A 22,108-nucleotide genomic window follows, 5' to 3' on the forward strand; every position below is an offset into this window, starting at 1 on the left:
ATCAGCCAATCATGAGACAGCAATTCAATGCATAAAAGCATACAGACATGGTCAAGAGGTTCAGTTATTGTTCAAACCAAACATCAGAATGGGGAAAAAATGTAATCTAGGCAACTGACTGTGGAATGATTGTTGGTGCCAGACGGTGGTTTCACTTTCTCAGAAACAACTGATCTGCTGGGATATTCATGCACAAGTCAAAAAAACAAATGTTCCAGTGAATGGCAGTTCTGTGGGCAAAAGCACCTTTGTTAATAAGACAAGTCAGAGGAGAATGGCCAGACTGGTTCAAGCTGACAGAAAGACAACACTGACTCAAATAACCATGGATTACAACAGTGGTGTGTAGAAAAGAATCTCTGAAGGCACAACAGTTGAATCCTTGAAGTGGATGGCCAACAGCAGCAGAGGACCACAATCGTACATTCAGTGGCCACTTTATTAGGTACATGACGTACCTAATAAAGAGGCCACTGTGTGTATATTGCCTGGTGAGAATTCTCCAATGTATTTATCTTTTTGGCCTGTTTGAGATCATTGTTGCTGGCCATCAGGAATCTTGTTGAACAGATACCTGACCGTATCTGACAGCAACAATAGGGAAGCTCACAGTGATCAGTGCTAACAACTTTATATTTCTTTTATTGTTGGCAGGTGCCATCCAGGCATGATCTAAACTGGCAGTTACAAATAATGTAATGAAATTATTGTCTCTTTTTTCCTATTTTCTCTTCTCTCTCAACTTTATTATTTTAAAACTGGATAATTTGGCATGTAACATTTTTTTACAGGTACATTACTTGAATGAAGAACGAGTTTTTGCTGTTGAACAAATAATGGGGACGTTACTGACTAAACTCAAAGAGACTTCAGAAAATGCGCTGAAGAAGCCCGTGACTGACTGTGTAATTTCGGTAGGTTGGATTGAAGTAACGCCAGCAAAATCTCAAAGCTATCCTAGACTTAGTTCCTAAGATTGAAAACCAGTCAACTGCCAGGATGTTATTAATCTCCCTGGATGGAAATGAATAATTCTTCAGAAGTAGCTTCCTTGGTGACATCCTTTTGTAAAGAAGTTACCTTAATCTAACTGCTCAAGATGGCAAGCTTTTTGACTTTATTCCAAGATGAAGTTCAAGAAATTCTGTAATACTTTGCTGTAGCGCATTGTATGTAATTGTGGAAAACTTTTGGGTTCCCAGCAAGTATTGTCTTCATTCTTTGAAGGTATTGGTTAATAATTTTTTTTGTATTTCCTGTCAAAGTATGAAAATGTGCTCCCAAATGACCCTGGTATATGAACCAGGTAAATCAATCACAAATCATGACCTACTCCAAAGATGTAAAAGTCTGAATCATTGGATGTGGTTCCTTTCACTTTTTTTAAAAAATGTTACTAGTAGCCTTTTTATCTGCTCTAAAAATAATAAAGCTAATATAAGGCTTTTTTTTTGTTATAATGGAATATGGTGCAGGGTGAGCCTGTGGCCCATTTGTAAATGTGCTATTTCCCTTCAGAAAGTCTTTTTAATCTCATTGCTTAGACTGTTACCAAAGCCTTAAATACATTTGTGGTTTCCTTTGCATACCTGTTCAGATTGCACTTTGAAAGCCATAATTGTCCAACACGTATAGCAGGACTATTTTTGGTATGTTTCCTGAACCCCCCTCAGACACACCTTATCTACGAAAAGTACCTTTTGTTCGTTACTTCTGTTCTTTCCCTTATTCTTTGAATTATAATAAGAATCACTTCCCTTTGTGCCTTCTCTCACCATCATATTGAATTTTATTAATACTGCTTTTTAACTTTTGCTGCAAAGAGAAAATAACCTAATGTTTCTGTAACATAAATCCTGAATCTTTCATCTTTGGAACTATTGCAGAAGTTATTTTCCACATGCTTTTTAGGATTTTCTCATTGGACTTTCATGTTCTTTTCTAAGTGTGGTGATCAGAATCTGGTGGAATGCCCTAGTTTGATGCACATGTGTCTCGGTCTATCTTTTCCTGCACACCAAAGGAACTCAATTAACATTTGATCTCTATCTTTCTTTGTCACCAAGTTTTTTTTGTATTTCATCTGCCACTTGCCCATTCATTTACTTAGTGTATTCAGGATCACTTTTTTCGAAATTTTTTACACCATGTTTTAAAATGCGAAAGTTAATTTTACATTTGAGATCCAAAGCAAGACGAAAATATACACAGTAGATTCCAGTTAATAGGGACCAGTATATTTTGTCCCAATTAAGCAGCTGTCCCAATAAGCTAAAGTTTTATGGAAGAAGTTACAATGCAATAATTGAGTAACAAATTATGTATTTAAATGAAATGCAGAACAAATTAGAACACTATCAATTCTACCGCAGTACAATAAAACTATTAGTTCTTTATAGTTTCAGTTTTTAATAGTTATCAACAGAGGATATAATGTTCTTCTGATTGTAAATTAACAATCAGTGCAGACTCCTGATGTAGATAATGGACTGCCTTCATATGCTATTGGTGATTGTATCCTCGATTTTTATTTCCATTGTAATATTCAAGAATTTGAAAGTATAGACAAATTCAAGTAGTGAAATCTTCCTATTTTCACTCTTGGCTGTTTCTAGCATCTGCAAGCCTGTATACTTGAAACAGCAGTAAGCAAAAACAGTTTTGAATTGTTTTATTGCTCATTTTTCACCAACTATTAGTGGCAAAAATCCCTGCTTTTTGAACCCAAACATATGCAATTGATGCTATTTAAAAACTGTTCTCTTTAAGCATGGTGTAGTGTCTAATGGCCACACAAGTGCACATGTCTGACACTAGTTACAAAAATGTTTGGCAACTGTCTCCTGTCCCCATTAAGCGGTTGTAGTGTCCCAAATAAACAAAGGAAATCTCGGCTATTTTCTTGATTAGTTTTTGCCCTTTAAGAGCTGTCCCAAATAAGCAGCTACCCTGATTAACCAATGGCCCAATTAGCTGGAATCCACTGTATTTATTTAAAAAAAACACCACTAGCAATCTGTGTACATAATCTACGATCCTGTAGGCATGGTGAGTAACCATTGGCTGCTTCCCCATCAAGTCAATTTCTTACTGATGCATACTAGTACTGAGCCTTATTAGATTGACTCCAATCTGTGCTCTGTTCTCTGTAAGCATTTATCAATGCTTTTTAAAATTATGCTTGACAGCTTCTGTATTCTTTTCAAACCTTTTACATCAGCAAAGAAATTCAGTCAAACCATATTTACCACACGGTTATCTGTTCTTCAGTTTGCCACATTTGTTTACAACCACACACTTTAAATACCTATCTTGGTCTCTGCTCTCACTTATTCACTGTTACTGCCCATTCCTAATGTTCGCACTCCCTTCATGCCTTTTCCTCCTCTTACTAGATACTAGAGGCCATTCATGTACTTGCTTAGATTAGTCCCAGTCCTTGAGGTTCAACCTATTTATCATAAGTATGTCTCTCCTGCCCGAAAACTGTCGTGGCTCTAAGAACCTGAAGCCCTGTTTCCCTCCCCGGTTATTCTAGTTATGTACTAATCTGCTCCAACATGCACGAGAACTATACAAGAGGCTGATACCTCCAGAAATTCCAATTTGTTTCTGTCATAAGTACTGACTAGCTCTAATTTGTCTCCTTGTGTTGCCTTGCCTTCTTATTGAAAACTGTGCCCTTTCCAGGTGCCTTTTGTTTGGTAAAAGGAAAGCCACATACAGTGAATCCAGAAATTCCCATCTGTGTCTCCAACAATGGAGTTTCCATAGTTCCTCCATTTTCCTGTTTCTACAGGTTCTATACACGTGCAAGAACTGCTCTTTTCTGTTCTGGAATGTATTCTTTCAAAATGTTTTCCCTGTAGAGATGGTAACCATTTAGAGAGTTGCATTCACCTTGCAGACTTACTGCAAAGATATCGTTGTGGCAGATTCTGATCTTAAGTGGAAGTTGTGAAATGGAATGCAATAAATTTGGTAACTAATGGGTTAATACAATAACTGATTACAAAAGCTACTGAACTGTTGATGCTCTCACATAGGGTTCCCATTTCTGCCCCCTTCTCTTCCTCTCCCCCCCACCCCAACACACAAATACAAGGATCATGACTTTCTCAGTAGTGACATGGCGGGTAAATTGACTGAAACAAGGTGTCTATTGCTGGTAGTAGTGACCATACATTGGTTAGGTCTTGGTGTGACCAATTAAATATGAAGCCCGCTAGCAGAACCCATGCCAAGTGCTAGCTGAAAGACCAGGAATAGCCTGATGAGGTTTGCTCTCTCAGATTGGCAGGGCAGATACAACCAATGGTGGAGATACATAATGCTTCATAGTTATGTTTTGGATTAGCTTATTAAATTATTGCATGTTCCCACCATTACAACTTCACCGATACCATTTCCATAAAATAATACCACTTTCATAAAATGATGGGGGAATAAGCTGTTAACTCTAGCAAATGATAACTCTTAAAAATTAGTCTCATCTCAGAGCAGACATGATGTGGTATGTGTGGCATGATTATCATGTCCATTAGGACAAATCTGGAGCACCCCTTATTCAAAGCTCAAATTCATGAGTGTGGTGAACTATAACCAGGATATCATTACAGTATCTAAACTCAGGCTTAGTTTCACTTTCTACTCTCGAGCTAAATGGTCAATTTAAGTTACTGGAGAGTGTAACTAGAACAGCACCAAATAGTCCTTAAAATATAGCTCTGCATGTAAAACACTTAAAAGTATGGTAGCATGTTCACTTGAGATTTTCTCAATCAGAAAATTGAGTGTCCCATACAGGACAAGATATTTTATGACTATTGTGGTGACAAAGGGATAGTCAATAGTTCAGAATTATGAGTAACATGCATTTGTTATAAATTTGATTTTTGAAAAAATAAACAAAAGGTTTAGTTAATTTGACTTCAGGGTCTTAAATCTCAACAGAACAAACTGAAGGTAGGAAGTGCGAGTTACCTATTGTAGATTTAACAACATTAAGTTATGATAGTAAATGAGCAATAGCTAAACGTTAAGTATTGAGTAAATTAAACCATTAAAGATTTGTTGGGGGAGGGGCAATGGCAAAGGGAAATCACAAAGAAAAATGATCTAGCCATGGCTACCAAGGGAAATTGAGAGGTTTCATGCTATTTACCAAACCAATTAATCTATGGGTGACAAATATTCAAGATGGAACAAAACTAATGAAACCAAGTACTACTGTATTAGCCATCTTCATTCATTGACAGAGTAAATTGTCATTCAGTTTCTCAGCTGGCATCAGATCTTCAATAAGCTAAAAGGCATTTGTTTCAAATTTGGCTGTAAAGATTACTTTTAAGAAATTAATGGTCTACTGAGCCAAATATTATCCTAAGTAGTCCATGACATTTACAGTAATGGTGGAATCCCATGGGTTGGTGATGCCTAAAATACTGGAACAATACACTATTCATATTTGGGATGATGGAAGACTGGTAACAATCTTGTGTGATGATCACAACTGGCAATAGTGCCTAAAATTTCCCTGACTTTTGGTAACAGACATTTGATCCATCTACCAGAATCTTAATTGGGCTAAATGCGCTGCACACTAACAACTGAAGCTGGTTATTTCATGATACTGCTAGACTCCTTGAACCCTTTCCATTTATTACAAATGGGTTGGGGGGTGGAGTTTGCTAGTCAAGAACTGGCGTGCTAATCAGTAGTGCTGTCCACAAGCATAGAACAGTATAGGATAGGATAAGCTATTTGTTCATGATGATGTGCTGATAACTAAAGTTTAAATCTGTCAAGAGTAAAATGGTATCTTTGAGTTGCACCTGGATACTGAATTAAGTATTAATAAACCTAGATAGGTGGTTAAATTACAACTGTTTAAATTTACTTTGTCTTTAGTTCTACCTGTATCAGCAGAAAGGATCATCCAGCAACTTGGGGAGGAATAACATCACAGTTTTTTTTAAATGGCGTATACAATCCTGGAGTGAACACGTTGAGTTGTAAACTCATCATTACTGAAAATGATAACATTTCTTACCTAATAGTAATAAAGGGCATTTTCCATTGAGATTACAATAATTCCAAGTCCATAATCACAACCAAGAGCTATTAAGGGTAACTAATGTTCCCTTGTTATTGCTGTCCATATCCTAAACATTGCTGGGCATTCATTTGTTTATGTTACATCAATGTTTGCCTAATAAACTTGTAAAATATTAGTGTCAGATGCTTAAAATAATTAACTTTTATCATTCTCATGTTGACAGAATAAATTGCATAATTTTTCTGATCTTAATGCTTATTGGCTAATGGCTGCACTATGCCTGGCGTCAATATTATCCAATTTTATTTCCTGTTATCATTTAACTAACAGCTGTATAATCTACAGTGAAATGAACAGTTACAATCCAGTTCTTAGTGAGTGTGTATATTTGAGAAAATCTTTTCCTAAAGAAAAATGAATATTACAGAAAATACGAGAAATTCAAATTGAAACCCATGCCCTCATGTGGTTGGCTTCAAGTTCTTAGTACTTTATCTGGCCAAGTTGGTACCTCAAGTTGTAATATTTTTTCCCATTTATTTATTTATTCACTTGAGAACATAAGTATGCCAAAATTTAGTAGAATGAGACACATTCATGGCAGCCACAATATGTTGGATTTTTATCTCTACCTTTGCAGCTCTAAACATTTTACTGCATAATTGCTTATAATGAGTTGGTAGTAAGCCATTCAAGATCTTGAGAAATATTTTGTCTTAATTACATTTAAGCTTCAAGAAAGAAAATGTATAATAAAGGTGAAAATGCAATGGCTTTGAGTGGGTTAGACTGGTTTTAGAAAATATTATGAAAAGGGAAATTTTAATTCAAAAGAACTTTTGCACTACTACTTGCAGACACTATAGGTCTTGTGGGCTTTCATTGTTCAGCAACTTGTCAAGAACAATGTCATCTGCAACTGCATTGAGTTAATTCAGCATTTTCTTATTAGGGGAGATTAATGGTGAGCTATTGTGTAATACAAATTGTAGATTAACATTAAAGTAATTTGATATGCATTTTGTAAGATGCAAACCTCAATATTTCTTCTACCAATGTTCCTTCTACCCCAGCCAATAACTACTTGTTTCCTGGCACTAAATGGTAAATACTGTGAACAAATTAACTTTTTTAAAGTTAGAAACAAGTTATTCATATTCTGAAATGACTACAAAATGTTTTTTATTAAATTGCTGAAAAACATGGGAATAAGATTTGTTGAAGATTTTTATTTGCAAAATTTTACTTGCAATCAAATGGTACTGTTGTGAGATATCACATTGAATGTTATTGTTGGATCCTGGCAGATATATATGTGTATCACATTTATGTAAAAAAAAGTATTAAAATTTGAGATTTTCTGAATCTATTGACAGGTCCCTAGTTTTTTCAGTGATGTAGAGAGAAGATCCATGATTTCTGCTGCTAAGATTGCAGGGCTTAATTGTCTGCGACTGATGAACGACACTACTGCAGGTAAAAGAAGAGGCACTGTATCTTGGCCTGTGGCTGAGATAAGTGTAGGTAAACTTCATCTTTCTTAGTGATGTATTGTGATGGTAAAAGTTCATCATATTGTCCAAGTGACAGAAGCCAAAGTACTACAGCTTTAGGAGGGTAAGTGCACAGTAATAACTGAATATAAATGCCTGTGAAGATATTGGTTAGAAGTACCAAAACACCAAGTGCAGATTTGGATTAGTCAATATTATTTCTACTTGGTTCGAACTGCTGAAAGCTTAAAACTTAATTACTCTCTGAAAGGTTTCAGATTAGTGTAAACCATTTTAACTGAGGATAAAGAAAATAAAGTGACAGGGCTGAGATCCTGGATGGCAGCTGTGAAAGCATGAAGGCTTGTTAATTGCAGTTGATCTGTCTGAAGAAGGCCTAAAAAGGAGTTAAAAGAGAAAATAGTGCAGTTTGCAGGAAGTCTCAAAATCACTGGTAGGTCCGTCAGTGTCTCTGGAAAGAACTGCATCAGAGCTGACTAGATCTGACACACACTGCAAAGCAAATTGTAAAGGCTGTTTATTTGAACTTAATTCATTTCCTGAAATCGTTTTACATATATGCCAGCCAAAGCTTAACTGAGCCTTGTTAGGATAGTGTTAAGAGGTAAAAGTATAGTTTGGAGAGGGTTTGATGTTAATGAAAAGAAACTCAGCTGAATGATGAATTGCTCTTGCATAATGGATTTTTGCAAAGTGGTTGCCTTATCAATTAGATTTCTCCAAAAGCAAAATGGATCATGAATACTTAATATAAAACAGAAGAGGTGCAGATGAATTATGGTTTCACCTCAAAGGCTGGGTCTTGTGAGAGAAAGGCAAAAGGTAAAATATCATGTGTTGCATCTTCTGGGACTCATGACTTTTCTAAGAAGGGAAGTTGTTGAAAGTTGAGATGGAAGAATGAATTGAGTCAACAAGAGAGCAGTCCTTAAAGAATGGAAGTGTGAAAAATGTGTCTCAAGGTGCCATCTCATTGTAGTTGACAAATTAGAGAGCATGGTCCGTTGAATGTGGAGGCTGGAGGGGTGGATATTGAGAATTGGAAAATCAATCCTTTGGAGAGGTCTGAGAGAAAAAAAATGAAAGAAATTGAGCTTCTATTAGCTATTGTTAAGTAAAAACCTGAATCTGTGGTATGGAATACTGTCTTCAGAACTGGCAACAAAACTATATGGAGAATAATGAAGACTGAAGGAAGGAATTGGCTTGGACCTATGACAGCTCACATCTTGTTCTCATGTTGAACAACTTTAACTCCACTCATATGGGAAAATGGGGCTGGAGGGAGATGAGTTGTGCCCTCAGTGAAAAGGTTCTTTGGGCCATCCTTGTGTGGGGTGACATCATATTGAAAATGTGCAAGTTGAGTACAGGAAACTTTTCAAGTCCACAGAGGCCATGGATCAAAGTAGAAAGAAACTGGACAAGACTAGAAGAGTCAAGGTAAAAAAAAAGAAATTAGAAACCTATTTATTTGGCTGAAGTGATCTGTCCAGGAAAATCTATTTGTGGGTTTGAGTATGAGGAGAAAAGCATGTCCTGAATAGTTAGGGGCTATGTGACTAGAGGATGATGAGGAAATGTTTCATTCATTACCATCTCACTGTTCACATAGTAATTTAATGATTTACAGAGAACCCCCAATTATAGTATAAAGTTATGAAAGACAAATTATTAAATATGTTAACAAATATGGATTTGGGCAGCTAATTGGCAAATTAATTTCATATTAGGTTAATGAGATGCATGATTTTGGTAGGAAGATTTCTAAGTAGCTTTGAACAAAGGGACCTAAGGGAATATTTAGTGTTTCATCAAATTTAGGGAAGCAGGTTAAAAATTGTAGTTTAAAATTGAAGCACAAGATGTGGAGCAAGCTACGTTTGTCAGAAATGAGACAATCTGCAGATGCTGGAAATCCAAGCAACACTCAACATGCTACAGGCCAGACAGCATCTATAGTAAAGAGTACAGTTGATGTTTCAGGCTGAGTTCCTTCAGCAGACATTTATCAGACCTGTTGTGCATGCTGACTTGCTTGATTTGACTGTTACAGATCCTGTTGAATTTTGTTATTAAAAAGTAGAGGTTGGGAGACAAGTTGCACAATAAATTTACAAGGATGATACAAGAAATACTGTGTTAAACTCTTATCCAAACTGGATGGAAAGTAGAAAGAAACTGGACAAGAATAGAAGAGTAAAGGTGAAAAAGAAAGGTAGATGCCCAGAATCTTTATCCCAGGCTAGAAAAGTAGAGAGCTCAACTTTAAGGCCAGAGGAGGAAAGTTTAACAGAATTGTGCTGGGCAAGTTCCCTTCCACTTAGTGGAAATGCCAGAGCACGCTGTCAGGGATGGTAGTAGAAAACAGATGGTGACAATCAAAATGCTTTTAGATAGGCACATGAATATGTATGGATGGTGACATATGGACCATCTGCAGGCAAGTGGGATGAGTTTAATATGGCATCATTCTTAGTACAACCATTGTGTCACATCGTGCCTGTTCCCATAATGTATTATTTTATGGTGTTTATTTTGTGGTAAATTAAATACAGGGAGACAGGCTTCCTTCTGTTTTATGGGGCATTGATAAGATCTCATCTGTGGTACTGTGGATTAGTCTCCTTGCATAATGAAGGATTTTTAAAAAGTTTACTTGACTAGTAGCTGAATTCAGTAGGTTATCTTATGAAGGAATGTCTAGGTTTGTAGCCACTGGAGTTTAGTGAAGAAAAGGGGATAATTTAAACATCCAGTGATCTTGATGGGAAAATTCAGAGAACATATTTCCTGTTGTGGGACAATGTAGAATTCAAGGCGTGAGACAACTTTTTCACTCTAGAAAGCCGTTGAAATTACTGCTCTTTCAATATTTTAAAATGGGTCAGTAGCTTCTTTATAGGTATGGAGTTGAAAAGCTATTGCAAAGTCAGGTATGTGAAGTTGAGGTCTGCCAATTAATAGCAGAATAGGCTTGGGCAGCCAAATGACCACCTACTCTAATTTCTATTCATTGTTGAAGGGCATTTATGGCTAGCACCAAATTCCTTTGATCTAAATCAACTATTTGGAGGTGAACAACCTGGGCAAATTGTAGTAATGCAAATCATAAATTGTTTGTTTCCCTTAAGAAAACATGGATCGTATTTTTTGTTTTGGCATTAAGTTGGCTTCTTGCAGATCAAACAAAAGTTTAAATTTTCCCAGAGTGCTGTAGTTACTTATCATCCTCCTGTTGAAGGAAAAAAGCTGAATTGCAAGAACTTTTCTAGGCAAACTTGCCATCATTTCACATGAGTATAGCCACTCTGAACAAGCCCCGTAGGTCCTAACCACACGTATCTCAGCGTGTACTTCAGTTAACATCTGAGTTTAGTTTGGATTGGAGCACACCCTGCTGATTTAGCATACCATCAGGATTAGGGCAAGCAGCTCAACATCACTACATATACATACGCATGCTTGACACTACTACCCAGACTTGCTGTAATGGTTAGCTCGGGCATAAGAAGAAAAATGAAAGCATTTGATCTTGTGTAGAATTCTAAGCAGTTGCCATTGGGAATATCTACAGCAGAAAAACTGCACTGTTTGTCAGTAACATCTGTATTTTAAGTGGAGGGGAGGAGTTTTTTCTATTAAAGTCGGTCATTGATTTTTAAACTCGGGCAGATCTCAAATATACTACATTACTTATGTCTGTGACACTTCTAAGTAAGGCTATGCATGGTCTTTTCTGATTTCTCTGTTCATTTAATTTGTTGCAACATTCACTGTACTTGTTCTTTGAACAAGTTTGCATAGAAATTGCAGCATTGGTAATCCTATATGTTGACAACTTTTGCTCAACCTTTGAGTAATTCCTGTTAAATATACGTTAAGTATAGATGAATACAGGATTGTGGCAATCTGAATTTTGATGAGCTAATGCTCAGTGACAGTTTCACATCAGAAGTTTAACTGTAAATTTGACAAATACACAAATTCAACTTCATGTGTTGGAGTAGCTGCTGTTTTCTCAACTACTTTTTAAATTTTTCTCCTAGTTGCTCTTGCATATGGTATTTACAAACAAGATTTACCAACTCCAGAAGAAAAACCAAGGAATGTGGTCTTTGTAGATATGGGTCATTCATCTTACCAGGCTTCAATCTGTGCATTTAACAAGGGAAAACTTAAGGTTAGTAGAGTAAATTTGGTTTATAACAATTGCAGTAGATTAATTCTAATTGAATGTTTTTTATTTGTTAAAACAATAAAGTTGGAACAAATACCTGGTAACTACTATAAATCAATTAATTGTGGTTCATTGGCACATTTATAAGGCAATGCTTTTGTGATAGGCAAATAGCATCTTGTTCAGGTCTATCCATTAGGTATGTGGAACTCCAGTCTTGGTAAACTTCATTTGTCTATTATTGTGTAAAATTATTCTTCCAAATGAATTTCTGTGTACTATTCTAACAGAAAATTTGCTAGCTACATTCAAAAACCGCCTTATAGTAAAAAGCCAGTTGGGCAAAATTTAAAATTGATTTTCATGATCATTTCAGCAGATGTCCTTACTCCCATGATTGCTAACTAACAGGAATGACAATGCATATTCAAACAGGAAATTGTGTATCAACAGAGGAAAAAGGGGAAATATGTGATGAAGTTATGTGAAACAAGTACGCTAAATGGACTGGAAAAGAACAGTGAAACACAACTGGAGTTTTTAAAGGAAGTGGAATGCACAACCTTGATAACTAATCTTGCATATAGCGTTGCATTCTACCATAATGTTGTAGACCTTGAGTATCTGAAAACTGGTGGTGATGAGCTGAATGTCCTTTTTAAAAAAAAAGAGAGAAGATTGTGTACTTTTATTAAAACATGATCAAACTTTGAAGAAAAAAATAATTCAATGATGCATTATTCCAATTGAATAATTGTAGCACTGCTACACACAGCGCTGAAATAATGACACGCAGTCGGCAAGTCATTTCGAGACTCGTTTATTCAAACTTCGCGGTGCTGGCATTTAATCCCTAGCACCCGCCCTCTCCGGGCGGAAATGACATCAGAGGTGCATTACCAAAGTCTCTTCCCGTGCGCTGCCTATTTGTGAGCCGGTTCGCTTGCGCAGAAAGTGGGTCGCCACAGACCTGTTTTTTTTCCCCTTTTGAGTACAATTTATTAATTATTCAACAATGGTTTATTTAGCCCAAGTACCTATAAATTAGTGGTCACCAACCTTTTTAACAGCCTTGGCGAAAGGCAAGATCGACCCTACTAAATCAATTAGTCACACATGTGCACCGGGGCAGAAAAGACCAGAAGTAAAACCCCACAACCCAGAGGTAGAAATAATGTGTGTCCGTTGGGGGTCACCACCCTTTTTTTTGCACCGTGGACCATTTTAATATTGACAGTATTCTTGCGGACCGGCCAGCAGGGGGTGGGGTGTTAAACATAACCGGAATACAGCAATACTCGAAGCAGGTTCCTTATGTCCAGTCTATTCTACAATTTAGTTTTCGTGGCTCTCAGCACTTAGCTTCTGTCCCGTGTCCTCACATTTTTTCCGCTGAAAAATCTCAACGGGTTCGTCTTTAAGTGCAGGGTGCTTGGACTCAAGGTACCAGAGTACCATTGCCTCATTAGACAGCCTCTCACCCACCCGCCCACCACCAGACGCCTTGGCCAGGTGTGGCTGGTCACAGGTGGGGTGGGAGGACAAGGTCAAGGCCAGAGGTCCCTGTGCCGGGGCCATGGCAGTCACAGTCCGGAGAGAGACCGACTGAGCGGGGAGTGCCAACGAGATGCATCAGCCCCCCCCCCCCCCCCCTTTGTAGGATCTATCGGCCAACAAAAGTTTGTTTCCATAGATCGCAGCAAAGCAGTTGCTCTGCTACTGACAGAACCCTGAGCCGGAATTAAGTCGTCTACGGATATTTTAGCACCGGGTTCCCCACAAGCACTCAGTGTGCTAAACAGGTGTAGCCCCCTGGTAAGCCTCAGGCTCGCTCAGCTCACTTCCGTCTAGGGGGAGCAGCTAAACTGGGTAACCAGCTTGTGTGGATGTTGTGTGATGTCCCCACCACGCCAAATAACAGTACACCACATGCCATTAAATTATTACAGTTTATAGACCAAAGTTCAACCACTTCATGCACAACCATTGGAGCTCAGTTAACAAAGTCTTCTTGCCACATTTCGATCCCCTCCAACCTCCTTGACCCGCTGCCTTGGTCCAACAACGGTGGTCGACCAGACGCTCCACACAAATCTGTCCTTGTCTCCTTTTCTTGCAGAAGACCCTGGGCCTCGGACTCCTGCTCAGTGTCTGCTCCGTTGCACAGCTTACAACATGACGTTCTCTCCCTCCCCCTCTCCCCCCTCCCCCTCTCCCCCTCTCCCCATCGCCTTCTTCCCTAAAAGCCCACGAAACAATAGCTTACAGACACACAAAACAGAATAACATCTATCACAATTGGTTAGCAAATTAATACAATTCTTGTTATCAGACTGTGATAAACTGGGAGAGAGAAGCACTTTCTCTGCAGTTACCATAACAAAGAAGCATTTTTATTTTTAACATAACAAAGAAGCCATTTTATTAGCTTTAGCAGTAACATAAAAGAAGAAACCCCTTATACGGGTTTACAGGCGGCGCCCATCTGTCTGCGCTCCTGGCCAGTAGCAACGGCACTTTCTGTTGGACGTGTCAGGCGGCCAGTTATCCGAGGCCAACCAGTGATCCCTGGCGCAAGAGTATCACTGTGTTTAGGCGACAGATGACCTCGCGTGGGTTCAAGTTCAACAAATCATATTGATTCCTCACAGCCCAGTGGTTGCGGACCACTGAAGTACACTGTGTAGAGTGTGGCGGGGGAGCTACACACTTGCGCACTGGGCAGAAAGAACGGAACTAAAATCCCGCAACCTGGAAACAATCTCTCAACAGTATTTGTGCATTTTTTAAATTTTTTTTCCAGGATCTACTGGGAAAGTCTCAAAGATCCACCAGTCCATCGCGATCGACAGTTTGGCGACCACTACTATAAATTAATCTGAAAGTTTCTTCATGTATTTAACATGATGTGGTTTGAAGAATAATTTATAGATTCAAATCACAATGAAGCATTACAGTGATATTTTGTTTAGGGCAATGTTGATTTTTCTCCTCCACTTAAAGGCATTTCTGGAATATTACACTGTGGGCAATTATTAATGCTTAAAATGTGACTTGAGTATCACTTGACCATCTTAGTACAATTGAGTTGGCATCATTTTAGCATTTTGGTTCCTATTTCTTTCATTCCCTACCTGGGGGGCTAAACTCTTAGTCTATTCTTCTGAGCAAAACTAGCTAACTCAACCCAGATTGGTTCAATTTTTGGGTTTTCATCGTGACTGTGACACAGCATCAATCCAATCAAATTGAGCAGTTCTGGAGCAGAGGTTTAAATTAAGTGTAAGTCATTTGTGCAAGGTATTGTCATTCAGGTAATTGCTCAACTACCCAGGGGATACGTTCCTCGCAGTCGACGCATAATGTGAATAATTATTTAAATGGAGAAAATAGGGATGCGTTCCAGAGGGCTTTTAAAATATGTTTTATCTGTAATTTATTCATATTTTCATACCAATATGACACAAAAGCAGTACCACAAGGCAACATTTGTATTATATTTCATCAATTTAAGGTAATATTCAATGTAATAATCAGAAAGTTAACATTCTAGGGTGTACAGTACTGACCAACAGTGGCAGGTGTGTTTGCTCCAGGAGATGAATGGTTGTTGTGGTGTTGGGCAGCTTTACATGATAAGGTGGATGGTTGTGGTTGTCAGGATCATATCAAACACAGTAAGGGGTGTGAAGGAAGACTCTGAGGACTCTTTAGAACTGCCGGCTGCAGGAGATGTCACCGGTTTGAAGAAAATGCTGAGGGTTGTTTGCTTGGCAGCATTTTGTTATTCAGCATAAATTTGCTTGTAGGGAAGAAGGGTTGACAGCAGGGAACGACTGAAATGCTGACTCCGCTCTACAATTGGGTCTGTGTCCATCGCCGTTTGTGCCAGGCGTTACGACTTCCACCATTCCCTCATCATTGGTAGACTCCCAGGATTTTCAAAATTGTCTGTTGCTTGCAGCATCTGAGAGACAGCTTGCCTGTTTTCAAAAAAAAGAACACACCTTGAATGTGGATCACACCTTGGACAAGTGATTGAATCAGCGATGTTGTGTTAGGCAGCAGGAAATGCACTGTTACGTTAGGATGAATGCTGTCCAAATGTTTAAGATGGGCTGGTGCATTATCAAGCAACGAAAGAACTTTAAAGGCAAGATTCTGTTCCCGGCAGTAACGTCCCAGAGCTGTGTTACCTTCACCTGATGCTGCACTGTTTATAATTTCCAACTTTTTTTTTCCAAGTGTTAAAGCGGTTCTCTGCCACTCAGCTGATGGCCCAGGGCATGACATCGGACGCTTAGGAGGCATAGTTAAGTATTTCAAGCACGAAATCACTGCATCATAGGTAAAACCAACAAAAGTCTTAAGAGCGCAAGATCACACATCCACACCTTGCCAAAAGTGCGAGACTGGCAGGAGTGAGATTGTGAGTCGCACGCACCTGACTTGTATTGGCGTGAAAGCAGTGTTTCTTATCCCAACGGTGAGACTGTGAGGTGTGCTCACGTGACTTGTATTGGCGGAAAAGCAGTATTCCTCGCATAACTCTGAGTTTTGGACGCATATAAGGAGATGTTGGTAGAAATCAGTACCAGAGGGCATGGATTGAGAATAAGAGGTCAGTTATTTAAAACAGTTGAGGAAGAGCTTCTTCTCCCAGAGAGTTGTGGAGGTGTGGAATGCACTGCCTCGGAAGGCGGTGAAGGCCAATTCTCTGGATGCTTTCAAGAAGGAGCTGGATAGATATCTGATGGATAGGGGAATCAAGGGATATGGGGACAAGGCAGGGACTGGGTATTGATAGTGAATGATCAGCCATGATCTCAGAATGGCGGTGCAGACTCGAGGGGCCGAATGGTCTACTTCTGCACCTATTGTCTATTGTCTAAATAAGTTCCTCGCATAACTGTGAATCCACATTGTCTGAAGACGCATATAACAAGGATAGGGTGTATTTAAAATTTCCAGCAAACTGAATATCTAGGGCAACCCTTAAAATACACTAAAATTGCATGTTTTTTGAAAGTTACCTTTTTGAAGATTGCCTTTTGTTTTTCTACAACTTTTTCAACAACTATTAGATCAATGATTGAGCTTGTTTTTTTTTGGTTACAGTAACTTTATTAGAAGAATATGGGATAAATTTGGTAGTGATGCTTTAGGTTAAATTATTATTGTGGTTATCCAGAATTATTGCACCCAAGTCCTTGTACTGATTGAGCCCTTTTTCCTCATTGCTGTTTCAAAATAAGTTGTAAAGCAATATCTGGTTAAACCTTTTTAAGTGCATTATTTATGCAATTTATGATATTAGGACATGTCAGTAAAATAAATTAGTTGAATATTATGTAACTAGTTTTCTTTATTCAAAAATGTAGAATGTATTTTACTGTCCACTAACTTCTGATATCCCATCCCAACATTTGCAGGTCTTGGGAACTGCATTTGATCCCTACTTGGGTGGAAGAAACTTTGATGAAACCTTGGTAGATTACTTTTGTGAAGAATTTAAGACGAAGTACAAGCTAGATGTAAAGGCTAATGTTAGAGCTTTACTTCGACTACACCAGGAGTGTGAGAAATTGAAGAAGCTAATGAGTGCAAATGCCTCTGATCTTCCATTGAACATAGAGTGCTTCATGAATGATATTGATGTTTCTGGAAAAATGAACAGGTAGATACATTTTGTTGTAGTCTTTCATTCTAAATTCAGATTTTCAATTTGGCTGAATTAAAGGAAAGAGCGCAAACAATCTGGAAGATGGTTTGTAATGTGATTTAAAATATTTAGAAGTGCCGTCATAACTATGAATGACATCCTTTGACATCGAGGCACTATTTAATTGATTGTGGCATCAAGGAGCCTTGGTAAAACAAATAATTGGAAACCAACAATCTTGGATTACACAAGGGAAGGTGATTGTTGATTCATCATTTCAGGTCTGGAATATTGCTGCAGGAGTTCCTCCAAACGGTGTCCTAGGTTCAACCATCACCTTACTACTGAATCATGGTCTCTATCATAAGCTGAAGTGAAAAAGTTGCTGCTAATTGCTCAATGTCGAATTGCATTGCTATTAATAAAATTGCGGTCTGTGCCTGTGTGAAGCAAGACCAAGACAAAATATGGGGATAAACTGGTAATTGAAAACAGCACAACACCAAATGGTGTCTTTCAGTAAAGTAGTATAACCACCTCTTTGACATTCTGTGGCATAAACATATCTGCAACAATTGATATCCTAGGGGTTGCTATTGGCCAGAATCTTAACTGGACTAGCCAAGTAAATGTTTAACTACTAGTGCATCAAGGCTGTAAATCTATGAAGAAAAGTCCCCATCACCTCCCACTTTCAGTTAAAGCCATTATACCATTTGTAAGGAATATCTGGCAAGTAATGGAATATTGTGTGCTAGCATTTTGACTCCATCCCCAACCACCAATCTAGATGTGCTAGCTTTCCATTATCAATAAATTCATAAAATCGGCATTGCAAACCTACAACAATCAGGATGGACAAATTGCAGATGCATGGAAATACTAGCACCTGCATGTTCAAGTTCATATAGCATCCTAACTTGGATATGTTGCTAGGTTTAAACACTAGAATTCCCTACTCACCCGAATGACTGCAGTGGTTGAAAAAGAAGCAATATCTGGATTTTAAAGTGGAAAACAAAACGTAGTCTTTCAGTTAAGTTTCAAAAGGCCAGATCTCCTGTGAAAGATCAGATAGCATGGATTGCTGTAGCAAGGTCCTAATAAATTTCTACCATATACTTATTTAAGATTGTCATATTGGATAAAGATGTGATATCTAACTAGATTTTTAAGTGTGCTCTGCCAAAATTAACATGAATGAAATTGTGTAAAGCTGGTGATACTGTTTAACACTTTGCAATTAGAGTAGCTGAATCATATTTTTATTTGTAAAACTGAAACAAGATAACAGCATAAGTTGCTTAATATTGTTTATGAAGTTAATCATCTCTTACCCTATATTCACTCAATTAAAAATATTGTTTCTTTTTGAAAACCATTTGGAAACAATGACATATTTGAAAATAATTATCTTTCCTTTCTAGAGCACAGTTTGAAGAACTCTGCGCCTCACTTTTGAACAGAGTGGAGGCCCCCTTAAAAAGCATAATTGAACAAGCCAGTAAGTTGATTCATTGATTAATTTCTGCTAACTTGGATATCTGTGCTGCTCTTTACATAAAACTAAGGATTGTAGATTTAGAGGAGGAATGAAGTTGGAGGGGGTAAGCCAAGTTGGATCATATAACTAGAGAAGAATTTTCAAATAAATTGTTAACCAAGAATTGTAAGAATTTATGGGCAACAAGTGAATAGAAGTTGGTGTTACGTTAAGGCAAGTACAATGATAACTTGGATGATAAGTTTAAAGGTCAAGAAAAAGGATGATAGTTAAAGTTGAAGTCAAAGTATATTGAAAAAAAAACTGGCATGGAGTTTTGTTAATTAATGAGATGGGCAGGATCAGGCCGTGTTAGAGGTAGGAATAGAGCTGCACACATTTCCTAGAAACCTCGAACACTGGGTTTGATACCAGGCTCAGGAACAATGTGATTAATTGTTAATTACCAAAGTGCAAGGTAGGGACAAAGCTGGTAGTGAGTCCAAAAGAAACATTGTGGATCTGGCAACAAATGTGGAGGGAAATGTATATTCATAGACAAATGGGAGAGGAGGAATTGAGTAAGAAGCTAGGAGATAATGTGTAGAAGTAGCACAGAGCTAAGGAAAAAGTAATCAGAGGACAATGGATCGTGGATTAAAGGGAAGGAGGTGAGGGGGTACTGGAGGGAGGAATGTATGAGCGATGGGCAGACTGAGGGAGTGGGGCAGGGAAGAGAGTGGGTGATGGTGTCAGTGGAATAAGATAGAAAAAGATGGAGTGGGCAGAGTGGAGCGGTTACCAGAAGTTGGAAAAATTATATTCCAGCATTCATGCTTCCAAGGTGGAATATGAGGTGCTATTCCTTTAATCTGTTGCCCTTTGTCGTTTCCACCTGACACATCCTAGCCTAGCTCCCACTCTCCCCCTCCCTCCATTGGTGACTGTGTTCACCAATCACTTGCTAGTTCTTTGTCCACTCTTCTTCCCCTACACGCACATGTACAGACACAGAGGTGCATGCACAGACAGATGGATACAGACGCGGGCGTGAGGGGCAAGCGTGTTTAGAAATCGAACAGTTGTCATCAGTTTTTTTTGCCCGCCACCTGCTCTCAACCCTCCCAAGGGGAGTGATAATGAGATTTGAAGGAGAGTAAAATTTATTAGCAGAAAATTAATAACATTTCTCTCCTGGTTTTCATTAAAACTATAGTTAATAAAACAGGATTTGTGCATAAGACACAAGTGACCAGACAGAATTTTAAGTGTAAACTTGGTCTGATGGGCTGGAGCAAAAGAAGTGACGAATGCAACTGATCAAAGTTTATTTTAGTAAAATTGAGGCTGTGCTTCTTATTGAAATGCTTATAGAAGTTAGTAATTATTATTAAGCAATAATTGACCTGGATTTATTATTGACACTTAAAAGTGATTTTATTGAGGAAATTTGAGTTGTGGTATTAGTAATTGTCTACAATAAGATGTTCATAGGCTGGCAGAATGGGCAAGTGAGTAATGAAAGAGCAGATAGAAAAGCATTTGATGTGAGACTCCTAATCAGAGAAGAGCAGCTTGAAGTAAAAATAGATGCAGATTTTGTAAATTTTAATTGGTTGTATTAGCCTGTTGAATCTTGAGTCTGTATGAAATTACTTTTGAAGCATGTTGGAGAATAATAAAAATCCATGTTTTATCCATGAAGAACATTTGTTAAGTGTATGATGCTGGAATTCAGAAATACAATCATTTTTGTTTAGTAGTAACTGATGCATTTAAATTGTAGAATTGCAGCTAGAAGATATCTATTCTGTTGAAATTTTGGGTGGAGCGACAAGAATTCCAGCTGTGAAGGAGAGAATTGCAAAGTTCTTTCACAAAGATGTGAGCACAACCCTCAATGCTGATGAAGCCGTAGCACGAGGATGTGCACTGCAGGTAAATTTCTTCCCATGTAAATTAAAATGGTCTTTCTTTTTGTCTCCAGAAAATATTACCTAGGTATTTGGTTATTATATCACTTTTGACTTTTCCTTTCTGAGTTGCATATAATTCTTATTGTCGTGTATTACTCAACTGAAGTTTTGCCAGTTGTCAGTATATTATTACTTAGAATACACTGCCTTAGAGAAAAAAATTTCTAGACTATAGGGAAGTGTAGGGAAATACTGCACAGGATTTTTCTGCAAAAAGCCTATCTTGCGTCATGGAAATACTCCCAAGATTACTACAGAGTAACCAACTGCAGTCCTGATGAAGGGTCTCAGCCCAAAATGTCAAGTGACCTTTTTTCCCTATAGATGCTGAGTTCCTCCAGCATTTTGTGTGTTAAATGCTTTGTTTTGTGGTTTGAACATATTTACTGGAAGAATTGCATGAACACTTTGTACTGGTGGTGGTTTGTAATAAGTGGTGCAAAAACTTCTCATACTTTTTAAGGCATTTCCTACCAGGGCTGCATGTTCAGCCTTGTGAGGATGGGTGTGGTCCAAACAACACTCAATAACCCTTTCAAATGGTATTCCATCCACTACACTGGTCCCTCTTCTAACAACACACACTGCAGTGTGCATCTGCAAAAATGCACTGCAGTTACTCTGTAGTAATCTTGGGAATATTTCCTTTGTCACATGCTCATAAGGCAAGAAGTAAAATGAGTGGTTTAAGAGCTGATACAGAAGGGAAGTATTCAGGTTCATGGATCATTAGACTCTTTCAAGACAGGTGATCTACAAGAAGGATTGGTTGTACCTAAATTGGTGAGGTCCCAATATCCACACAGGGGTGGGGTGGTGGGGTTTGCTAGTTCTCCTTGGGGGCGGGAGTTAAATCAGTGTAGCAAGTCAGTGAGAACTGTTAATAACAAAAGGGGAATTTATGCTGAAGCAATAAGAAGTAGAGGAAGTACTAAATGAGTACTCTGCATCTTTATTCATCGGGGAGGATTATGCTGCTACTCTAACGCTCCTTGATAACAAGAAAGTGGTGTTAGGGCTCTTGAATTTTAAGGAGTAGAAATCCCTTTGTCCTGATGGTATCTAGCCTAGATTGTTGAGATAGGCAAGGGAGCAAATTGCTGGAGCCTTCAGAGAGCTTTTTGTGCCCTTCTAACCACAGGCTGGTCTCAAAGATTTTTTAAGAAGGGCAATTTTCACAAGCCAAAAGAGTGGGCTATAGGCCAATGAGCTTATGCCAGTAAATTGCAGGACAT

At 38.2% G+C, this 22,108-nt stretch overlaps 1 protein-coding gene across 2 annotated transcripts in view; it reads left to right on the plus strand.

The window, feature by feature from the left end:
- The window catches only part of LOC132391648 (heat shock 70 kDa protein 4L-like), a 60,678-nt gene that overhangs the window by 11,694 nt on the left and 26,876 nt on the right, over positions 1-22,108 (plus strand). The window contains exons 4-9 of one of the 2 annotated variants that reach the window (XM_059965105.1): positions 792-914; positions 7,435-7,534; positions 11,622-11,755; positions 17,185-17,429; positions 18,842-18,918; positions 20,684-20,835. In XM_059965105.1, the coding sequence (XP_059821088.1) occupies positions 792-914; positions 7,435-7,534; positions 11,622-11,755; positions 17,185-17,429; positions 18,842-18,918; positions 20,684-20,835 (831 nt within the window). Of the gene's footprint in view, positions 1-791; positions 915-989; positions 1,228-7,434; positions 7,535-11,621; positions 11,756-17,184; positions 17,430-18,841; positions 18,919-20,683; positions 20,836-22,108 lie in introns of those variants that run through there. The other variant, XM_059965106.1, reaches the window with a different exon arrangement.

Source organism: Hypanus sabinus, chromosome 3 (assembly GCF_030144855.1).
Source record: "Hypanus sabinus isolate sHypSab1 chromosome 3, sHypSab1.hap1, whole genome shotgun sequence".
Classification (NCBI taxonomy): Eukaryota; Metazoa; Chordata; class Chondrichthyes; order Myliobatiformes; family Dasyatidae; genus Hypanus; species Hypanus sabinus.